Source organism: Thunnus maccoyii, chromosome 20 (assembly GCF_910596095.1).
Source record: "Thunnus maccoyii chromosome 20, fThuMac1.1, whole genome shotgun sequence".
Lineage (NCBI taxonomy): Eukaryota > Metazoa > Chordata > Actinopteri > Scombriformes > Scombridae > Thunnus > Thunnus maccoyii.
This window is the reverse complement of record NC_056552.1, coordinates 14579828-14601571: the sequence shown is the minus strand read 5'-3', so window position 1 is coordinate 14601571 and position 21744 is coordinate 14579828. Positions and strand designations below refer to the sequence as shown.

General features: G+C 37.2%; 1 protein-coding gene and 2 long non-coding RNA genes across 6 annotated transcripts in view; 2 read left to right on the top strand and 1 right to left on the bottom strand.

Annotated features, from left to right (window-relative positions):
- LOC121886680 (protocadherin-15-like) overlaps positions 1 to 21744 on the top strand; it is a 154988-nt gene that overhangs the window by 4749 nt on the left and 128495 nt on the right. For all 3 annotated transcript variants that reach the window (XM_042396883.1, XM_042396882.1, XM_042396885.1), the window contains exons 3-7: positions 4992 to 5152; positions 6190 to 6345; positions 10495 to 10614; positions 11627 to 11737; positions 14330 to 14500. In XM_042396883.1, the coding sequence (XP_042252817.1) occupies positions 4992 to 5152; positions 6190 to 6345; positions 10495 to 10614; positions 11627 to 11737; positions 14330 to 14500 (719 nt within the window). The remainder of the gene's footprint in view (positions 1 to 4991; positions 5153 to 6189; positions 6346 to 10494; positions 10615 to 11626; positions 11738 to 14329; positions 14501 to 21744) is intronic.
- LOC121886683 lies at positions 10240 to 21721 on the bottom strand. 2 transcript variants are annotated; one of them, XR_006092810.1, is made up of 3 exons: positions 21674 to 21721; positions 19154 to 19361; positions 10240 to 10383 (listed from the first exon to the last, which is right to left on the bottom strand). It is a non-coding gene; the product is annotated as an uncharacterized LOC121886683 (long non-coding RNA). The 2 variants fall into 2 exon arrangements; XR_006092811.1 differs by lacking the exon at positions 10240 to 10383 and adding an exon at positions 17152 to 17262.
- LOC121886682 lies at positions 19726 to 20716 on the top strand. Its single transcript, XR_006092809.1, has 2 exons — positions 19726 to 19917; positions 20272 to 20716. It is a non-coding gene; the product is annotated as an uncharacterized LOC121886682 (long non-coding RNA).

The window sequence follows — 21744 nt, the reverse complement described above, 5'->3', positions numbered from 1 at the left end:
TGTGTACATCTATTCTTCAGACAAGGTCTAAGACTAGTAATTGCATGTAGGACTTTTTTTGTGTTTCCCACTTGCCACTTACACCTCAAATTATTCATTTTTTATTATTTGTTATTGATATATTATGTATTTAAAGTACTTATACTTAGTAATATAACATGAATGACTCAAGGACACCTCAAGGGTGATTGTCATTTACTCTCTTTATCCAGAAAACTCAAATTAAATGACTTAGTATGAATGCAGTGTGCATTATATTAAAATAATAGCAAAATAATTTATTTTTTTTCAATACCAAGGGAGCTATACTGTAGCGTTGCACCTTTTATGGGACTCTCAATGTGATTCTCAATGTGATTCTCAATGTGCGGTACATGACACACAAAATCTTACCTCTTCTTATTCTTATTTCATAAAGAAATAGATACAGGCGTAAAATGGATCTATTTAATGGAGTGTAATAGGATGATATTAAGACCTAGGGCAGCTACACTGTGTATGCACATGAATATATATAATACATGCATATGTCTGCATCTTGTGTGTGCATCAATGATCTGCTTCATGATTTGTCCATCTGTGTATTCATTGTGTACATATTATACTGTATGTACAAGTGTGTATGTGTGCCTGTTTGAGCAGTAATCTTCCTAACCGGGGCTGTTGAAGAGTAATTTAGCATTGGAATGGTTTGTATGCATAATGCCATGCATTGCTCTGTGGCTGTGAAATAGTGTTACGGATTTAATAGAGAATCTAGCTCTAGGGTGATTATCTTGGGTTGGTGTTAGCAAAAGGGAGCGAGTCTCGAGGAAAGAAAAGGGTGGTGGGGGGGAGTAACAAGAAACAAGTTAGGGATTTTTTGCTCAAGGAAATGTCATAAAAGAAGATAATATTGAAATAAGCGGTGTGATTTTAATAATATCTGGTAAAAGGGTGATTAGAGTGAGTGGATAGGTGTGAGGGTGGGGGAGCAAGACTACACACACGCGTGTATACACACACATACATGCACAGACCCCAGTCACATTCCCCTAATGCATTAAATGTATCATTTAGTAGATAATACCAGCTACATCAGCATACAAAATTGCATGAAATAGTATACAATCATCTTCACTTACTGCTTTAACATTATTAGTGTAGCACTGCAGTAAATATACTCAGCTTTACTAATCTAGCTCGACCACCAGTAATGCTTTAAGGGTCTGAAATCCAAATGAAGTAGTTAATTATTCAATAGATGATACATATATGTTATGTGCATGAACATACAGAAAATCCTGACTCTGGCCATGAAGGCTGAATTTCTCAAACTGTCAGAGGCAAAGCTAAACAGATGCTGTACTGTAAAAATGCCTGCACTTTTTCTGGTAAACACATCTGGCTTCTTTGTCTTTTTCTTTTTTCTTTTTCTTTTTACACCTCTACTGTACTTCTCAGGTGATTTGAAAAACATGACTGCCCTTGGCTTTTCCAAAAAAAGTAACTGTAACTGATAGTGAAATTAATTTTATAATGATACTGACAAAGACACTGTATTTAATGTGGATTGGTCTGTCCACTGCCCGATCTAGTTAATTAGGTCAATATCTGTGCCGATACCATTGGCATTGCTTTTAAAAATAATGCCATGAATTGTTTTTATTTATCAATTTACTTCATACAAAGTTCGGTTAACAAAAGAAACCTAAATGAAATCAATATTTGGTGTTACAACGCTTTGCCTTAAAAACAGCATCAGTTCTCCTTGGTACACCTGCACACAGTTTATCAAGTTATTTGGCAGGTCAGTTGTTCCAAGCATCTTGGAGAAGCTGTCACAGTTCTTCTGTGGGTTTAGTCTCTTCTATAGTGTCTCTTCATGTAATCCCAGACTGACTCGCTGATGTTGAGATCCAGGCTTTGTGGCAGCCATCCCATCTGTTGCAAGACTCCTTGTTCTTCTTGCTGCTGAAGATAGTTCTTTCTGACTCTTGCTGTATGTTTGGGGTCATTGTTATGCTGCAGAATAAATTTAGGACAGATCAGATGCCTCCCTGATGGTACTGCATTATGGATAAGAATCTCAAGTGCCTTAAACTTTTGCACAGTACTGTAGTTGCATATTAATTTTCAATTTATCAAACAATTTATGTGGGCTCATTTTCACTACATCTGTTGTCCTACGTATCTATCTTTTCTCCTTGAATCCATTTTACCTCCCTCCTCCAAGAGCTGAATGGGGAGGAAGATGTGATGATTATTTTCATTCTGTGGCTCGTACCTGGCTGATACACCAGCAGTGTCGTCTTATTCAGTTAAGCTAATGTCCTGTAAAAATTCTACTAATGCACCTCCACAGTGCTCATTTTCTCTCTATTTTCCCCCTAATATTCTCTTTGCTCTTTATTTCTGGCCCTCTCTCATTCAACCCAGTCTTTCTCGCCTCACTTTCTTCTACTATCTCTCTCATTTCTCTTGCTCTAATTGCTCTTTGTGCGTGTTTTTCTTGGACAATTCCTTCTCTCTCCTCTTTCTGTGTTGCTGCACACACTTGCAGCTTCATGCTGCTCTGCCTGTATGCTTTAACACATGGGTCATTTTAATCAGGTACTGCTGAGTGCAGTATTCAGTCATACATCCTATAAAGTGAGGTCACTGTGAAAAGAGCCCATTCATATTATATGGTCTATGGAATTAAATTAGATACAGTTACATGAGGTATAGGTACTATCTATCTCTTTCTTCTTTGCCTGTACTCGTGTTTTTTCACTCATTTTTCAAGACACAAACAGAAAAACCAGAAGAGATATAGCTAAAAGATGGCCAGGGATGAAACTCTCTTAATGAATTCCATTTTCTATCCTATTTATTTTTAAGAAACCAATTTCATTAAATTTCCCCGTTTATTCAACATCAGCGAATCACACCAAGGCATTTGACACGGTTTCCACGGTAGCACAGTAGGCCATGACCCAATTTTATGTCTGCTAGATCAGATATGACATCGTTCAGTGTGTGTAAGCTTGTGTGTGTTAATTTTGTATGTGTGCGGATATGTGTGTGTGCACATGGAGGGAAAGTATGAAGTTTCCTCCCATGCACACACACACACACATACGCACACACACAAACACAACCCTGCTTGCCTCCCTACACTTTTTTCTCTCTCTCTCTGGCTAAATCTCTTTGTTTATCTCTCGTTTCTAAATTTCACTTTTTCCGTCTATTGCTCCATCTCTGTCTCACTCACACACACACACACACTTACTAATATACACACACACGGTAGTTAGTAACAGTGGAGTCGATACGCTGTTAGGCATGCCTTAGAGCAAGCCAAATTTATGTGTGTGTGTGTGTATTAGTATGTAGGTGTATTGATCATTGCATGCTGGCATCTGTTAAAGGGCATATGCCAAGTGAAATTTCTTATTACTGTAATTTTTCCTCTTTCTTCACTCTCTAATATACATTGAACACATGTAAACACATGCATGTGCCCATATAATATCTTGAATATCATGCACATTTACAGGTCTATATGTATATTCTGGGGCTCTACAAGAATGATGACAAGCATGATTTACAATTCAAAAAACTCCTTAATTATCTTATACTGGCTCTTTATGCAGCCCCCTTCCTTTAGACTTTCAGAGAGCATTTTTACACACATTCACCTCAAGGTTTGGACCTTTGACCATGTTTAACATAAACACCCAACATCATAACACTGTAAAAATGACAGAGCATCATAAAAAGGATGATGTGTGCCCTTTAAGCTGCACTGCAGTGTCTAATAATGGTCTGAAGAGAAGGTTTGTGCTCACACGTACAACAGTTTTTTGATTAATAATGCATAGGGCCAGGTAATGGGTCTCTTATGATTTGGAGCTGTACAGAGTCACACAGTTAAAAGTCAGTTCTTTCAAATCTTTTTGCTTCTTTACATTTTTTTCCCTGACATATTTTTATAAAGAAGTCAAAATGACCCTCAGCCTGTGATGGTAATGTATTCTTTGTCTTGTCAACCAGGCACTGGTTTATGAATCTGATTCAACATGTAAATAAGTATGTGAACACCAAATATAAATTAAAAACTATCGCTAAAGGTGTATTTTTTAATCTTTGGCCTGTGTAGGAGTGCAAACAATTTAAAAAAACACAGCGAAGGTTGGCAGCGGCGCTCAGTTTTCCTTGACTGTTAATCACCAATAAAGTCAGAACATTCTTTAACACATATGCTTGATTCACCATCTGCCTGTCTTCTTGTGAAATGTACGTTCCCTGACCTTTCCTTTTCCTGCTCTAACTTTTCTCGGCTTTGTGTTGACTGGGAGATAATATGCTTGAAAATATATCTGACAGTCTTCATTCAAATCATGTCTTGTCTCCCCATTTATATTTCTCCTCTCTGTCTTTCAATACTCCTCTCATTCCCCAATCACTTCACCGCCCACATTTTAAATGAATCAAGTGTTATTCCATCTGCACCGTCTGTCTTATTAAAATGTTTACTTGTATTACTCTTTTTTTTTTAAATTAATGCAGATGAAAGCATAGATTTCATCAGAACATTTGCTATATCCCAACAGAGCAGCTCTCTTTCTTTCTCTCTTTCTCTAAATTTTGACTTTATTTTGTGTTCCAGATGGTCTTAAGTATTCCAGGTTTTGGTGTAGAGATACACAGAGTAGTCCCCATGTCGGCTTTGTCTCTCTTAATTCAATTATACTGAGCTTTTTGCTCCGTCTGTCCCTCTCTTTTCGTTTGTGTACTTTGTCCTTGGCTTTGGCTACAACCTAAATGATTTCCAAGTATGTCATTAATTAAAAACATGAAGTAAATCAGACCAGTGGAGGGTTCTGTCTCTGTGTCCTTTTCTTCTACGAATAACATCTAGGACCAAACCATTTATCTGTTTGTTTCTGTTTAACTGCTTCTAAAGTCTAAAATCATATTTCCATAAACTCTTGACCTTGTGTGTGTCATTTTTATTGCATTCCCAGGAACATTGTTGGTGGAGAACATGCAGATAAATGGCATTGCAGAGGGTCCTGAACGAACCATCTCTTTATCTCTACGGGACAACCATGACTACTGGGTGATCCTGGACCCGTCCAAACAAGCCCTTTACCTCAACAGCACAGGACGTGTTCTGGATAGAGATGTAAGATTAAAATTATTGTAAAATTATTATTTTTGTTTGTCTATGCTGTGAAATTCTTTATACTTTATTTTATCTTGTATACTGTATTTTGCTCTGCTTTGTGCGGATCCACAACATCAATTGAAAACTCACTGACTGTAAAATCTTATAGGTGTGTCTCATAGTCTCACACCACTTACTGTAGTACTAGTGTTTCTCAATTGAGGAGCATCATTAAACCTGCAGTGTGGAACTTTTACATCTAAATTAACATCCGTTACATTTAAGCCATTGCCAAGATAAATCTTCCTGTATTGATTTTTAATCTGGTGTTGTGTTTGACATTCCCACATTGGCAGGATGAATGCATACTGCGCATGGTCTATGGGCAGAGCATGTGCACTAGAGACTTCTGCCATCCAAGCCGGCTAACTTCCAGTTAGCCCTCTGCTAACTTGAAAGAGGATAAAATAATTTAATCGCGCAGCTCTTCTAGACTTTCCAACATGGGGGTTGTGCGCTGCTCAAAACCATTTATCCACCATTTTATAGCAGTAGCAACTGAGTATGCTACGGTGGAGCGTATGACATAAGCATGTGTCAACATTGTTTTTATAATTACTCTCACTGCCAGAAGGGGGAGACAAAAGTCCTGCACTCCAGCTTTAAGTAAGCTGTGTCGTTTCAGCAACAAAAGATGCTCTTCTTTGTCTCTTTTGGACCAATCATTTCTCTTTCACTTGGCAACAGAGTGTAATCTATGGCAGGAGCTATTTTTTTTATGGCTCTTTCACTTTTTCCAGCATCTGCTATTATGAGAAACTCTGAAAAGGTTTTGCTCCATCACCACTGGAAAACAGCCAGCCTCCTGCTGATTTGTCCTGTAAAGAAATCCAGACAATATTCTTTGAAGTCTGATTTGGCCCAAAAAGTAAAATTCACTACTGTAGGTGGACAGTAATCTGTGCATTATTATTTTGTATTATTTTCTGGTTAATTAGTTATCGCTACTGTATAATTGTAACTTTAAACCATCCTTCTGTTTATCACTTTTCCAGCCCCCTTCGTATATTCAGTCCATCGTGGTTCAGGTTCAGTGTACCAACATGCTGGTAGGCACTGTGATTTTACACGAGGTCCGCATCGTTGTTCGAGACCGAAATGACAACGCACCACGTTTCCAACAGCCAAGATACTACGTCGCAGTCAGCGAGGTAAAACACTCACACACAAACATACACAAAGAGATGCTGTGAAGTCAAAAACTCAGTGTGGTAAAAACAGTTAACTTTCACCTTTCACCTAAATCAAGAGCCATTTATTAGGCTTATCCTGTAGATGCTGGCAAGTACAGGACTCATGGGTTTGAGGCTGGGAAGAAGCTACTGCACAGACCAATCAAGACTGAGTGCAGTGGATCAGTTGCACTGTGCCAAGCTTTTACATGTCTCTCTGTGGGTCATGTGTGGTGCTGCATTGACACCCACAGCAGTCACTTGCACTCAGAAATGTAGCTCGGCATGCAGGTGCACTGCATACTGCGATGTGTTTAAAATAAAAACCTCCACCAAATAGTATCGTACATGGCATTTTGCTGTCAAACTAAAGTTGAAGGGCAGCGCTGTAAGCAGGGGAAAAGGAAGTGTTTTTGGGCAGCCAAGGAAAGAATCAAAATCTGTAATTTTTAGGCTTCCAGAATTGTCTCTAAGATGCCAATCCTGTGGTTCGTGTGTCCTCCAGAGTCCGTGGAAGAAGGAATTTAACTAGAGGAGGTTCAAACTTAAACTGGACAAGGATACATGGAGCCTGCTGCCAGTACAGACCTATGCAGACCCAGTAGAATATCTCATTATACAGTCTTCCACAGCCTGTCCAACTCAATCTGTCGTCTCAACCTCTCTTTCTCTCGCCTGGCCTCTGTCTTCCATTTTTTTCCCTCTGTTTTTGCAGCTTTCCCCATCTCTCCCCCTCCTCCATGCCCCCTCACCACTCCCAGCTCTTCATTATGTCACCTTTTCTCAACCTCCCCACCTTTCCTCTGCCACACTCGATATATTCCTCATCTTTCCTCCTCCTCCTCCTCCTCCTCCTCCTCCACACCCTTAGCTCTTATAGCTCTCTGGTTTCTCATTACTCCTACTAAAATAATTCCCTCCACTCACTTCAACAACTACCATGCAATTTAGGAGATGCATTGTAAAAAAAAAACTCAGAAATATGATTCCTGTGCCAGGCCAAGGTAAATGTGGTCAGTTTGGTGGTGATATTTTTTAAAATGGAATTTATCCTGATGTGGGTAATAATTCAAAAGCAGGGGCAGATTTATTAAAATATGAGTGTAAGTCCACTCATTAGACAGACAGTTATTGTCTAATTTTCTTCTCTTGCACCTAGAACCCCAACCAGCCAATACAGTATATTTAACACTGAGAGAGTGAGCCAGGATTTCTTCCAGCTTTATCTACATTAAACTTGCCTGTAGTTGTCTTATTACTAACAATTATTGAGTGCAAGAAACTGAGGTGGACAGATAAAGGCACACACAGCAGCAGTGTGGTTATTTATAAGAACATCTAGGACACAATTTATGAGTTTGCTGTGAAAGTTTTCAAGTACAAGGTGATCCCTGTGGCTAATTTCATGACTTGGCACCAATGCCTCAGTCTGGAGTTGTTTCATTAGAGCTGTATTCAAAGGTGGCAAAACAACAGCATGAGATGTTCTGAAGACCATTGTTAGATCAGTAGGAGGCAGAGATAACCATGTTGAGGGAAATGATGTAACAAATAATTGGTGCAGCAGATAAATTAAACTTAATCTTGACTGTTTCTCACAATGTCTGGAAATTAGACCTCTGTCTGACACATAATCACAGATCTCAGGGCACGTGGCTGAAGACATACAGCACAGCAATTTATCGTTGGCAAAGTTTTTCCTTTCATGTGCTGTGGCAAGTGTTCAACCCTAAGGCAAAGACTTTCTGTCAGACAGACTTGAAGAAAATCAAACTGAATATCTTTCTGAATATCTAGCTTCCTTTTTACCCCCTAGAAAGTGAGTTATCTTGTTGCAAATGTGCAATGAAACTAAAAGTGAAATTTAAAAGCAAAAAAAAAGGAAAATAAAAAATACTTGACTTCGCACATAAATTACAAGATAGTGTAAACAAAGGCCAATGTGTCATTTGTGCATGTGCATTTTAGGCGACTAACTACACATCATGTAGGTGCTGTATATGTACCATTATTTACATACATACAGTTAACTAATTCCAAAGGATATCCATCCAATTTTTGAATGTAGTTTTTCTACCAACTGTGTAAAAAAAAGCAGATTGAACCAAATGAATATAATAATATTCAACATAATAATAAAATTCAACATAAGAAGTTTCTTCATCTATAAGTTTAGTTTGTTTTAACTTGACATGAACATGGATTCACTATAAACAGCCTCCATGTTGTCAGATATTTCATGTGTAGCATAATATTAGATTAACTCAATTCAATTCTGTTTTCTAATTTTTTTTAATGTTTTATTTCATTCAACTCAAAGACCAAAATAAAGATTAAGATATCCACACTTTCTATATTCTGTGTGACAAGCTACATGATTTTTCTATCACCTAATGTCCTGTTTTTATCTAAAATCATCAAGCTTCAACCAGCATCTGGTTATCTTAGCTTAGCACAAAGACTGGAAGCAGGGAGAACCAGCTGGTCTGGCTCTATCTGAAAGTAACAAAATCAGTTTACCAGCACCTCTACAGCTCAGTAATTAGTTAATTAATTAGTTTGTTTAATTTGCACAAAAACCCACAAGCTTCTAGATATAAAAAACAAAAAACAACTTTCACTTTCTAAGTAGGACTTGATATTTCTTGCAAACTTGTATTGATATTTTAGGAGCATAGGAGCATATTTTCTTATCTAGTTTGTTTAATTTGCACAAAACCCTAAGTGTAAAAATGACAAATTGTGCTTTTAGGGGTGGTTATGAGCTGAAACTCTTTATACTAATCTAAGTTAACTGTCTCCTAGCTGTAGCGCCACATTTAACAGACAGAAATGAGAATAGTATCAGTCCTCTTATCTCATTCTTGGCAAGAATGAGAGTATAAGTATTTCCCAAAATGGCAAAATATCTTTTAAGTCAAATAATACACCAAAACACTGACTTCTCTGGGGGAAAATGATAAGTTTGTTGTTTTTCTGATGGCTTCATTACCAGCCAACATAAGGTGGAGATGTCATGATTGAAAGCCTGCAAATCTGGACAGAGTATAAATAAAAACTATACCGGTGTTATTTACAGTTACTATGGAGGCTACTCTCTGCTGTCAGTGTCTAGATTACATTTAGCCCAGTTATTTTGCGATGCATGCAGTATATAATTAGATTCTACATGGTGTCAATTGTTGCTTGAAATTAAATGCTGTCCTTTGGTTATAAAAGACCAAAAAAAAAACCCCCAAAAACATGGATGTTACAACAAAGTGTGTGAGGCACCAAATTTTGAAGAGATTATTTAGTTGCGGGGGCCACCATTTCTTTCTTTTACTGTCAGGTAAAACAGTCACTTTAGGGATTATTAAAAACAGGAAAACAGGAGTTTTGACAGAACTTAATTAAGGTTTCACTTATTTTGTTCGGCCAATTTTCAAGTTTGTGGGGGTGAAATGTTAATGGCAGAAAACTGCATCTAGAAGTTGAAATAGCAGATATTAACTTTAGGGGGGTTAAATATGTGATGATTGCTTTGATTATTCAGTTGCAGAGAGTTTGAGTTTCCCGTAGATTTCCTGATTTCATTATTATTTTATTTCATTCAACTCAAAGACCAAAATAAAGATTATTTTGAGATATCCACACTTTCTCTATTGTGCGTGACAAGCATACAATACATGATTTTTTTTATCACCTAATGTCCTGTTTTTATCTAAAACCTCTGTGAGATGGGGCAATGAGGTGTAGCAAATAATCACAAGAGTGAGAGGAAGATAAACAGAGGGACACACTGTAGACAGACAGAAAGTCAGACAAACATTGATGTCTGTGTTTCATTTTATTTCCAGAGCAAATGAAAGCACACAAACTTCTCAAGCTCCATTTAAGCACAATGAACATAAAACTGCAGGTCATTTTCTTTTGTTTGTTTTGTGCAGACAGTGGGGTTTCAAGATCTCTTATGGCCAGACATGTTTGAAGAGTTTTTTTTTTCCCTCATCTCAGGCAGTAGGTGTTTGCATGACTCTGCCAGCAAGACAAGAAACAAGAGTACAGGATAGAAGCTGTTTAATATCAGCAGTACATGCAATGTGCCCTTGTAGACACTGAAATTCTCTGTTTCTGTTGTTTTTCCAGCTGACGCCAGTAGGAACCACTATCTTCTCTGGTTTCTGGGGGAACAACGGGGCAACAGACATCGATGACGGTCCCAACGGTCAGATAGAATACACCATCCAGTACAACCCAAAAGACCCGGTAAGCTACCATCTCCCCAACTACTGGTTTGCACTATTGCTATGGTAATTCAGTCAGAATTTCATTTTGTTAATATTTACCATTACTACGAGCAAAGACAAAACAAAAAACACCCAAAATTCACAAAGAAGCACGTTTCTTTACCTATGTTTTTATTGTATTGTTTAAAGTTGACATCTTCCCAATATTCCTTCAGTGCTGTGTGAGTCTAATACATAATATATTCAACCAATGTCTTGAAATCAAAAACGTTGACCAATCAATATCCTGTCGGCCAAGTAAAACTTTCTCCCAAGAAATATGAAATTTTTAGAGGCAAATACTGTTTAAAATATATTACTTTATCTTATTTATTTGACTGATACTTTTTGCAAACTTTATAATTGACTGGTGGAACAGAGGGGCCAACTCTGGCTTTGCATTAATTGTTCAAGGAATTAGGTTATCATTGTCGACAACTGTATCATTTACTTACTTCACAAGATCAGATATAATGCCCTCTCTCAAGACCTCCCATTCTCTCTGTTTTCGCAAGAAGCTTTATTGATATAAGATCATTGTTATGTTGTGAAAGCTTGGCAATCATTAGCCTTCATGAATCTGTACAAATATTTTGAATCAAGTTAATGATCTCAGCTCTCTCTTGCTGCTCCTTTGTTACTTCCTTGCTCTTTTTTCCAGTAGATATCTCCTGCCTACTCATTATATGTCTTCTTTTTTGTTCCAATATTACTTAACACAGAAATTCACCAGTCTTTAGCTATAAAACTCCTCTACTTAACATAACACAGCATAATATTGAAATAATATTCCCTGCAGGGTGATGGAGGAACATAGTCAGGCATAACCTTTACTAATTTTAATGCTATTACGTCTACAGTATAATCACTACTATTATTTGTCTTTATTTGTGGAAACTTTAAAAGTGAAAAAAGAAAAGAACTGCTTGCCCTTTTGTAGATGTAAAGGACTTACTATGTCTGTGTGTGTTTTGTATCTGTGTGTGTTTCAGACAGCCAACAGAACCTTTGACATCCCCTTGACTCTGTTTGGATCTGTAGTTCTCAGAGAAAGACTCAACTATGAGGAGATAACACGGTACCTGGTCATCATACAGGCTAATGTAAGCTTTTTCATTTTCTGTTTGTCTGTTTTTATGCATGGGGTATAGTATAATCATTTTTAACAATTTAATATAGAAGGAGACATTTTTGAAAGGTACGGTTTTCATCTGAAACCAGCAATAAAGGAAATAAATGCTCCCCTGCTTGAGTGGGAGTAAAGTCTACAGCCTAGAGTGTTATTATTTTTATTTTTCATGTAAATTCTTATTACTGCGGTAACATTGCTGTTATACAGTCAAGGGGACCATTTCTGCTCTGTTGAGTCAGCCTTAAGGGAACTATAACCCCATCCTTAATTACCACTAATGTCTTTGTTAGCGTAATTGTTTCCTCTTTTTATTTCACAGCACTTTGAATGTTTTATTTATAAAAGTGGTCTATAAATGTAGTAATTTCACTTAGTAAGTAAAACAAACTCATGGGGACCAGGGGGAGAAGTTTGTAGGATCTAAAACTGAGGCATGGCAGAAAATTGTTTAAATCGATGAATCCATTATTAAGGTTTCTGTTGTGACAGAAAACTTACAAAACCTTTAGTTCTCAACAAAGTATTCTAGCAAATATTCATATATCTCAAGGCCCATTTATCCTGGAAGCATTAGTAAAAGTCAACAGTAGGCTACAGTGAAAGATTAATGTGTTTCTGGCTCCTTGAAAGCCTGAGATATTCTCTGTTCGTCTGAATACAATATTAAGAGTGATTTGAGTGGCCGTGAATATGCTGAATATTAATTCTTAGAAAAGACTCAGAGTGTGTCCATGTGTAACCAGGGGAAAAAAACCCTTGGGATAAGACTATTCAGAGGAACTGTTATGTTCATAAAACATATTACATTTTACAGTAAGTGCCAATCCATAAAACTTACTGATAGTCATCAGCAGTTAAATAAATAGTTTGATATTTAAGGCAATGCGTTCATTTAACTGCTGACAGTTAGATTAGAAGATTGACACCACTTTCACGTCTGTCCGGGAAACATGAAGCTTCAGCAAGCATCTGGTTATCTTAGAAAGCAGGGAGAAACAGCTGGCCTCACTCTATCTCAAAGTGACAAAATCATTTTACCAGCACCTCTACAGCTCACTAATTAACACATTTTATCTAGTTTGTTTAATTTGCACAAAAGCCCAGAAGCTTCTAGAAGTAGAAATAGCAGATATTATCTTTAAAGGGTTTCAAGATGTAGTGGTTGCATTGATTATTCAGTTGCAGAGAGTTTGAGTTTCCTGTAGATTCCCTGAATTAGTGATTTTGTCCTGCGAGCTTTACAACATAAGTTTATGTATATCTTAATTATCTTGAAATGAAAACTGCGGCAGTTATATTGACCATTCAGATGAGGAGACTTGTTAGGTTTTTCCTGTGAATTTGCTGAGCAGCTACCTTTATAATTGGATGGCAGATACTTCATGAAAAGCAGATCAACAAGTAGACAGTAGCACTAGATTTAAAAAAACACAAAAAAACAAAAAAACTCATGCCTAAGCAGAGGTAAAAGTTTTGTAAATAGCAGTACCTTCACTGTCTGACTAGGACTTCATATTTCTTGCAAACTCATTTTGATATTTTAGGAGCACCCCGCTATTTCAGCTGAAGGTCTCCTGAAGGTCTTCCACTGAATAAAAACTTAATAGTGTGTAAGCACATCCATTTTTCATTTTGTGTGTATCAAGGTCATAATTTTTGTCGTGGAATTTTTCAAAAGCTTGAGATCTTTACACAGTACAAGCTTTTGCACTGAAATGTATTACTAGGACATTTTACATTTTTCTCTGAATAAAATGTGAGAGATCACCAGATGTAGCCCACCATACATTCAGACACAATGAATAGAGCTACCTGTATTTATTTATTTATTGTTGTGTATGTGTGTTTTTGAATACTTTTTTTTTAACCATGAAAGCTCAACGTAGCATTTTCAGTGCAGTGTATTACTAAAAGATTTGAGTGCTTTTGTGCAAATGCATATACTAGGATTAGGGATAATGATATAAAGAGCTGAACTGAAACCAGAACTTTTGGCTTCTGTTTAATTTAAAATGTAGTTGTAGTTTTTAAAATCGCCATGGTTTCAACTTGTAAAAGCAAGTTCTGTAACGGATGCCAGTTTGTCCTCGAGTATGGAAAGTAAACCCAGGAACATTTTTTCAGAAAGAGTAACTATTAAAACAGAGACTAACCCAGACCTGACATCATGACTTGAGCTTTAAAATCTGCATAATCACTTAATTAACTGTTTTACAACAACGTCAACACCATACCTTATAAACACTGGTGGAAGGACCAGAGGAGTTTCTCTTTGTCATGCTTGGGTAGCCTCTGAGGCCGTGCTATGCTGAACCAGTTACAACTGCATTAAAAGTCTGATTAGGTGCCCTTGCTGAGTGAGGTATGAATAGACATGAAGATGGTTAGTCATGTATAAACCAGCCTGTGAAGGTATTGGGAGTTCCCTGCGGCTTTGTTGATTTGATTTTCAAAAAAGATTCAGCAGGACTCTGCTGTGGTCATTTTCTAATCAAATCCCAATCAAGTCAAAAGAAAGAGCAGTATTATACAAAAGTTAAATGAAAACTCTGTCTTTGTCTAGGATCGAGCACCCTACCCCAGTGAGCGCCGAACAGCCACCACAACTCTAACTGTCGATGTACTGGATGGCGATGACTTGGGTCCCATGTTTCTACCATGTACGCTTGTGGGGAACACTCGTGACTGTAGTCCCATCACGTATAGGGCTAATGTACTGGAACTGACAGAGCCGGTAAGTGCAAGTGTTTTTGTGAGTTGTGTTGGTACCGTATATTGAATTTATTTATTAAGTATGATGTAGACGGTAGACAATGGGAATCTGTATGTTCTTAAGGTTGGGGATGCTCATGCCTTTCTTTTTTGAATTTCACGCTTTTGTTGACCTTGTCTTTACTACTTTAAGATCAAGTTTAGATTTAGACTTTGCTAGAGCTTGGAGCTAATGTTAAAATTTGTATTACGTTGAGGTTACTTGTGCAAGCTGATATGATCGTCAATTTTGTATGCTTCGACCTATTTCTACCTATGTTTAACTGTTTATCATGAAGAACTGATGCTGCTCATTCTTCAAATAATTTGTCAGCCTCCTGCAGTGAAGTGAAATTATTTTGGATGGCTGACAAACAAAACTAAACGAGGGAAATCATCCAACTTCTCTCGACTGTGTGCTTAAAAACGCGACCATGTTTGGCCGTGAATATCTTTCTTTTCTAAGCTTACCAACGAGGTGTAATGTGCATGCCAGCAGTGAAGGTGAAAATATAAAATACATTTCTTTATTTAATTTGAAATTTAAAAGTGTGTTGTGTTGCTGCTAACTAGGCATTAAATATGAGAACAGAAGCTAGAATCATCCGTGTGGCCTCAAAATATATGCACTCTGGTTCTCTGTGTGAGTCTTGCAGAAACTATGTTGAGATTTCATAAGCAGTTAGCACCATTTGAAAGAACAAAGATATTTTAATGAAAAGAAGTTGTTAATGGTGACATAATATAGCCTGTAGAGTTCAAAATGTTTCTACAAATTTCTGCTGGTAGAATAAACCTGTAGTAATATATGGTAATGTGTCTGACAATGGGTCACAAAATCATTTTGGAAAGCTTTGTAATTGAGTAGAAAGCTTGTGACTGTTTTGGTCAAAAGTTGATTTGTGTAATTTCCGATAGATCTTTCTATAAATCTCTTGCGTATATACAACTGTTGTTTGGAAGTTAGCCTGAATCGTCAAACTATTATGCTTACACAGCTGTGCATCATTTTGCATTTGTATCTGGGGTATTTAGCTGATGCTGTTATCCAGAACGACTTTACAGGCCACTTTGTAAATGAGACAAAGTTGCTGCAGGCAAAATCCTCAACTCTGACAAGTCAGCAGAGCATTCATCCCTTCCCACACACAGATTCATACACACCCTTGATAGTGACAAGCTAACAGTGCATTCATGCCTTAACATCCCCCCCCCCCATCCACCTTTGCACACACACACACACACACACACACACACACACACACCATATAACCGTGTTAAGCCAGTAGAGCAGTCATGCCTAACTGGATATTGTCCACTGTTACCGCTTCATCTCTTTGTTTATACTGAGATCTTACACACACATACACACATATGCTCACTTTACTCCAGACTCACTGAGGGAACTGTGCTTTCAAAACCTTCTTCCTCTCTCTTATCTCCTCTCACTCACACATACACTCTTACAGACCAGAGCGCGCACACACACACACACACTCTTTCCTCCCAGCCAAGAGAGGAGACACAGCGACGTACAACAGGAGTAAATCAACTTTACAGGGTTTACGGTGGAGAGGTAGCGAAGGTGTTGTGAGGGGGGTGTTATGGGAGGGTGCTGGGGGGGAGTCAAACAGGGAGAAAGAGAGCAAGCAGGCAGACAACATAGAGACATTTTAAAATCTGAAGTGATTTGTAAAACACATTCCATCAAACACAAAGATTGCTTCTCACATGTCAATTTGCTCTCAATACACAACCCTGCTGACTCCAGATGCTTCACTGATCTCAGTATTTAAGATCTCACACCATCAGAGAAAGTATTTATGATCTTACACCATCGCAGAAGAATGGGATCAATCAGACAAGCTGAGGTTGTTTTCCATTCTGCAAACTTTAATTGCTTATTGATGATTTTTCACCCTTTGAATGAGACTCCGAGGAGTTTGGAACTACAGGATGCAGATGTCAGATTAAAGCTCATATTAAAGAAACCTAATGATTTTTTTCTTCACAGCATTTTGGCATGTAATAGAAGGAAAAACACAGTTGTAAATAATCAAATGAATGGTAGCTTTATTCCATGTAGTTTTGTCCTTTGCGTTGTGCATGCTAGCTTACTGGCGTGGCTTACTGGGAACGTTGAGTAACCATCGTTAACAGAGCCATTGTTAATAATTAGTTACACCTGTGTTTCTCTTGCTATGACAAGTCAAAATGTCTTCTGATATAAAGGTCCATTATGTTTCCTATGATAATCGAATTTATAGCAAATAGCTGGGTGGCTATTTGAAAGACACAAGTATTTAACAAAACATACTTCTGTGTTGCATTGATTTTGACTATTTGACCTTTTTAAACTCTCTTTCTCATAACTCTCCTAACATTGTGGAAGTGCAATACAAAATCGTTGGAGAACCCCTTTAGTGTATTTTTGTTTTCACATTTTGTAATAGTAAAAGAAAAAGTTATCAATTGTACTTTATTCTCTCATTTTATTTCTAGTCTGTAATCTCTGATTATTCTCTGAAAAGAGGGAGTAATTATATGGACAACATATGGAGAAACTGAAAAAGGAACCAGTTCCAGTTTGAATTAGGCATCCAAGAGTTTGGAGGCTTAAAAGACAGCAAGACCATGCACCTTGATTCAATTTATAACTCTTGAAATGTTTCTATCTTGATGATTGTTTGTTATTAGCCCTCTGTGTGGACATCTTTACTGCCAATACAGTGGTCTCAGAAGAGGCTGCAGAAGAAGAAAACAAGGACTAACTATTATTAGAAGCTAGCACAAAGAGCTAGCATTAGGATCTAGTATAAGCGGCTATAGTCACCATGGCTCAACAGATAAAACATACAGAAATTAAAACATAACAGGAAACCCAAGGGGAAAATATCACATTATTGGTCACACTAATTGTAAACTGCAGTACAAAAACAAGCACATACTTAAACTATTTCAGGCCATTTAAATAAACGTGTGTTTATGCCAACAGCATGATCTCTCCCATTAGGTTCACCTGAATGAACCCCCATCTATTCAATGCAGCTGTCTCTCAGTGCAACTGTTTGATTGATTAAGAATAGACTTTGAAGCCATCCAACATGAGTACTCTGATATGTTCCACTTGAGTGAATCCCAATATAGTGAACGTACTGGTGACACTTTACAATAAAGTACACAAAATTTTGAGTAGTTACCAGGGAACAAATGAGGACCCAATCAGGAACTAACTGCTAGTAAACCATTAGTTAACGAGCAGTTCTTCAATAACTTCTTATCAAATTTGATAGAGTAGCTTAATTGAGTAGTTAATTGAGAAACAACTATTATGTTAATGAATTAATATGCAATTACTTGTTCATGGGTATCTGTGAATCCTTATAATGGTTCTTTACTTAATGCATAGTTCTTAACTACTTCTGAAAAATGTGCTAAACAGCACTTAACCAATAACAAATCATTACTTCATTATAACTCACCTATTAGTTTCCATTTTTGTGTCTCCTCAAGTAAAGTGGTGTACTCTACGGTGTTGTTATTACACACTGAATCATTAGTCGTTCATTACTTAATAAGTTTGTGTCTTCTAGAGTGGTGCATCATACTGAGTTATTACTGAGTACTGAATCATTATTTCATGAGTACCTGTCCATTAGTTACCAGGTTTGTGTCTGCCCATTTGAGGTGCATCACCCTTACTGACAAATAACTATTATAATTCATCATTAAGTTACCATTTCCCTCCTATGGATACGATTATTATTGGTAATCCATCATTACCTAATGATTAGCTTGCCAAAACATCTTATTTGAGTACACCCCTTAAGTTAATTAGTGCAAATCCTCATAAAATAAAAAGGAACCTACCCGTCCTCACCATTAACAATACAATTACACTCTGTTAAATATAAGCTGACTATATTTGGGACTAATTGGTTACTAAGTAAATACTATACAACAGAAATTGTGATGTGAAACTGTGAACAGACAGAGACACTAGTAATCCCAAGTATCAGTATCACTTGTGGCACATCCATCAATATTGAAAAGAAGAACTAGTCTAAAATAAATAAATACATGAATAATAGATATCATCAGAAATTATATTTTGCTTGTTGCATATGAACATCAGTGACCCCCAGATGAAAATATTTCAAACTAAAAAACATTAAATATTTTGGCATCTTGAAATCCAGTATATGAAGTTTGAAAGCAGTAGTTCAGCTCTGAAATTTAAGGTAAACTAGTGTACTAGTAACGCGAATGGACAAAAATGTCCACTGATACCCCTGAGGGTTAAGTTAAATGCACTGAAGAGAAGACTCTTTATATATCCTTATATGTTATAACACAACTAGACACCCATCGTTTGTAATATTATGAATAATACATATGTCATATGTAAGACTGACTTCTTTTTTCAAAATCAGAGCCAATCTAAAGACTGCCTCTGGCTCAACAAGGTCTCATTATCCACTGATTTCCGATGATATGTTCTTTCCACCGCCATTTAACACAGAGCTCTGGCTACACTACATTATTGCAGAACAGATGGACCTTGAGGACTGAATAGAAAAACACAGGTCTAGGGTTGAGTGAGGCTTTAAAGTAAGGCTCCATGTTTCATACACACCTTTCTTTTGTGGCAGAAGTCTCTCTCATCTATCATAAGGACTTCCCTCCATCCTCCCAATGTCTGCCTCCCCCTTCTTTTTCTTGTCTTTATTGCGTTCTGGCAGACCTTCCTTAACTTTTTGCTCATCTTCGATAGAATCCAACTGCTTTCTGCCACACTCTCCTGTAGCACTTCTAACTGTCTTAGTTGCAGCCCCTGGAAAAATCTGTCCAAGAGAAATCAAAAGTATTATATACAAATTAAACTTAAAAATACAGAGCCAAGTGGCAACAAAATCAGCAACACGCTCATGCTTATCTTATTCAGCTTTCCAATGAAATGTAGTAAATATGAAGTGAAGAGGAAAGCATTAATTGCCAATGGCTATCATATTTGACCTCAGTCGTGCTGGCAATGGACTTCTTTTTTGGTTTAATATTGTACATGGCTGTGGCATAACCCTTAAGTGTAGATTTTTATCCAGGAAACTATTGTGATTTGGTTTTTGAGAAATTTCCTGGCTATAATTCATAACGCGTGCATGCGTATGTGCATGCGCACCTTTATACCTACCATGTATAAAATAAAAATAAAAATATCGTATGTTCATTTGTGGTGGCCCAGCCCTGCCCAGCCAGGGAGCCATGCCGCGGCTGCAATCACACTCTACTGGTTGTCTGCAGTTCTGCAGCTAAGTGACCTTGAAGAACTTGCAATGGAGCTGCATAAATAAGGAGCCATCATGACTTCCCAGTTAGAGGAAGACAATGTGACGATAATGTGTAAGTATATGTTTTAACAGTATTTGTATTGTCTTATTAATGTGCAAATTTGGTAATATTGCTTCTCAAAAGTGGCTAACTTGATTCCAAGCTACTTTAGCTAACGTTATTTTTCACTTCTGAACTAGCTAAGTTTTATCAGAAATGGGTGTTAGCTAGCTAGATAGCTACAGTTAATGTTACAAGCACATTTATAATCCCCCTCAAAGAAGGAAAAAAAAACCCTTATGGCAACTTGAAAGATGTGTCAGGCAGGATCAGGCCTGCGTGTTAAAGGGGGAATCCATGTCTATTGGACAATCATTACAAATCTTTATAAGCATAATTACATGTTTGTAATTTTTGTTGTTTCAGTCTTAACCCCTGATGAGGCCATGAACCACTACCATCACGGACTGCTTGCTATAAAGGAGGGGAAAACCACAAAGACTGCTGCCTACCAAAATGTTGGCGTTGATTATAAAACGACTGTTGACACAGCAGCAATTACAAAATTGCATGCCATCAACAAAGACAAGGATGATGAGCCTCAGACCACAGTGGGGAAAAGGGAGACTTTGCACCCAATGTAAAGATCGCATTAAAGAAGATGGCCTAGAAGAGAAAGTGGAAGAGCTGAAGAAGGCGAGGGAACTTCTTGAAATTTACAAAAGAGCTAAGTTAGGTTAGGTTTCAGTTAAGAGCAAGCTCTCGTTTTTCCCTGGCATTAGATTAAGCCTTGAGTCACTGTTTTTTGAAGTTGCCTTTAAGTAGGCTATGTTTTTTCCATTTATAATAAATGTTTTTTTTTAACATTTCATTACTTATTTTCGTTATTATACTTAGGCACCACGTAAAATATTCAAATGTATGATTGATTCCTTTTTTTCTTCCTGTTCTAGTCTAGTCTTTTTAATTTTCTAGTCATACAGTTGTGATGATACATGCACTTTGGATTGATCTAATCATGAAGTGATGATGGATTACTAGTATACTACATTATTCAGATTGCTTATGCTAGATCCTTATACAACATGTTTATGCTAGCTTCTTACAATAGCTCCTTGTTTTCTTCTTCTGCAACCTCTTCCAAAACCACTGTAATGGCACTAAAGATGTACACACAGAGGGCTAATAACATACGATCATAAAGATGGAAACATTTCAAGAATCATCGTGCATGGTCTTGCTGTCTTTTAAGCCTCCAAACTCTTGGATGCCTAATTCAAACTGGAACTGGTTCCTTTTTCGTTTTTTCCATATATTATCCATATAATTACTCCTTCTTTTTATTTCTAGTCTGTAATCTCTGATTACAGACTAGAAATAAAATGAGAGAAGAAAGTATAATTGATAACTTTTTTATCATTACAAAACTGTGAAAACAAAAATACATTAAAGGGGTTCTCCAAAGATTTTGTATCACACTTCCACAATGTTGGGAGAATTATGAGAAAGATTATTGAACAGTACCATAAACTCTCTGAAGAGCTGACCTCAGTTAGTTTGTCATTTTGTCATAGTGGAAGTTAATTACCTACAAGTTGCATAAATAGGCACTAAGCATAGCAAGCAAAGCCACTAGAGACTACAGCATTATTTTTTAAAGGGTTTGTAACTCAAACTACAACTTTGCAGCACTGTGGTGCACTGCATTTTGGAAATGGCCATCTGTTATTTTTTTTATGTGATAGGGGACAGCTGTATCTCTGTTACGCCACAAACACCATCTTGCCATGGAGTCCTGTATAGCTCAGTGGTTGACACAAAGCCTCACCTGATCACCAGACGCCGTCAAGGGTTTTCCCCTCCTCCATTGATCTCCTCACTGCTCTTGGGATCAACCAC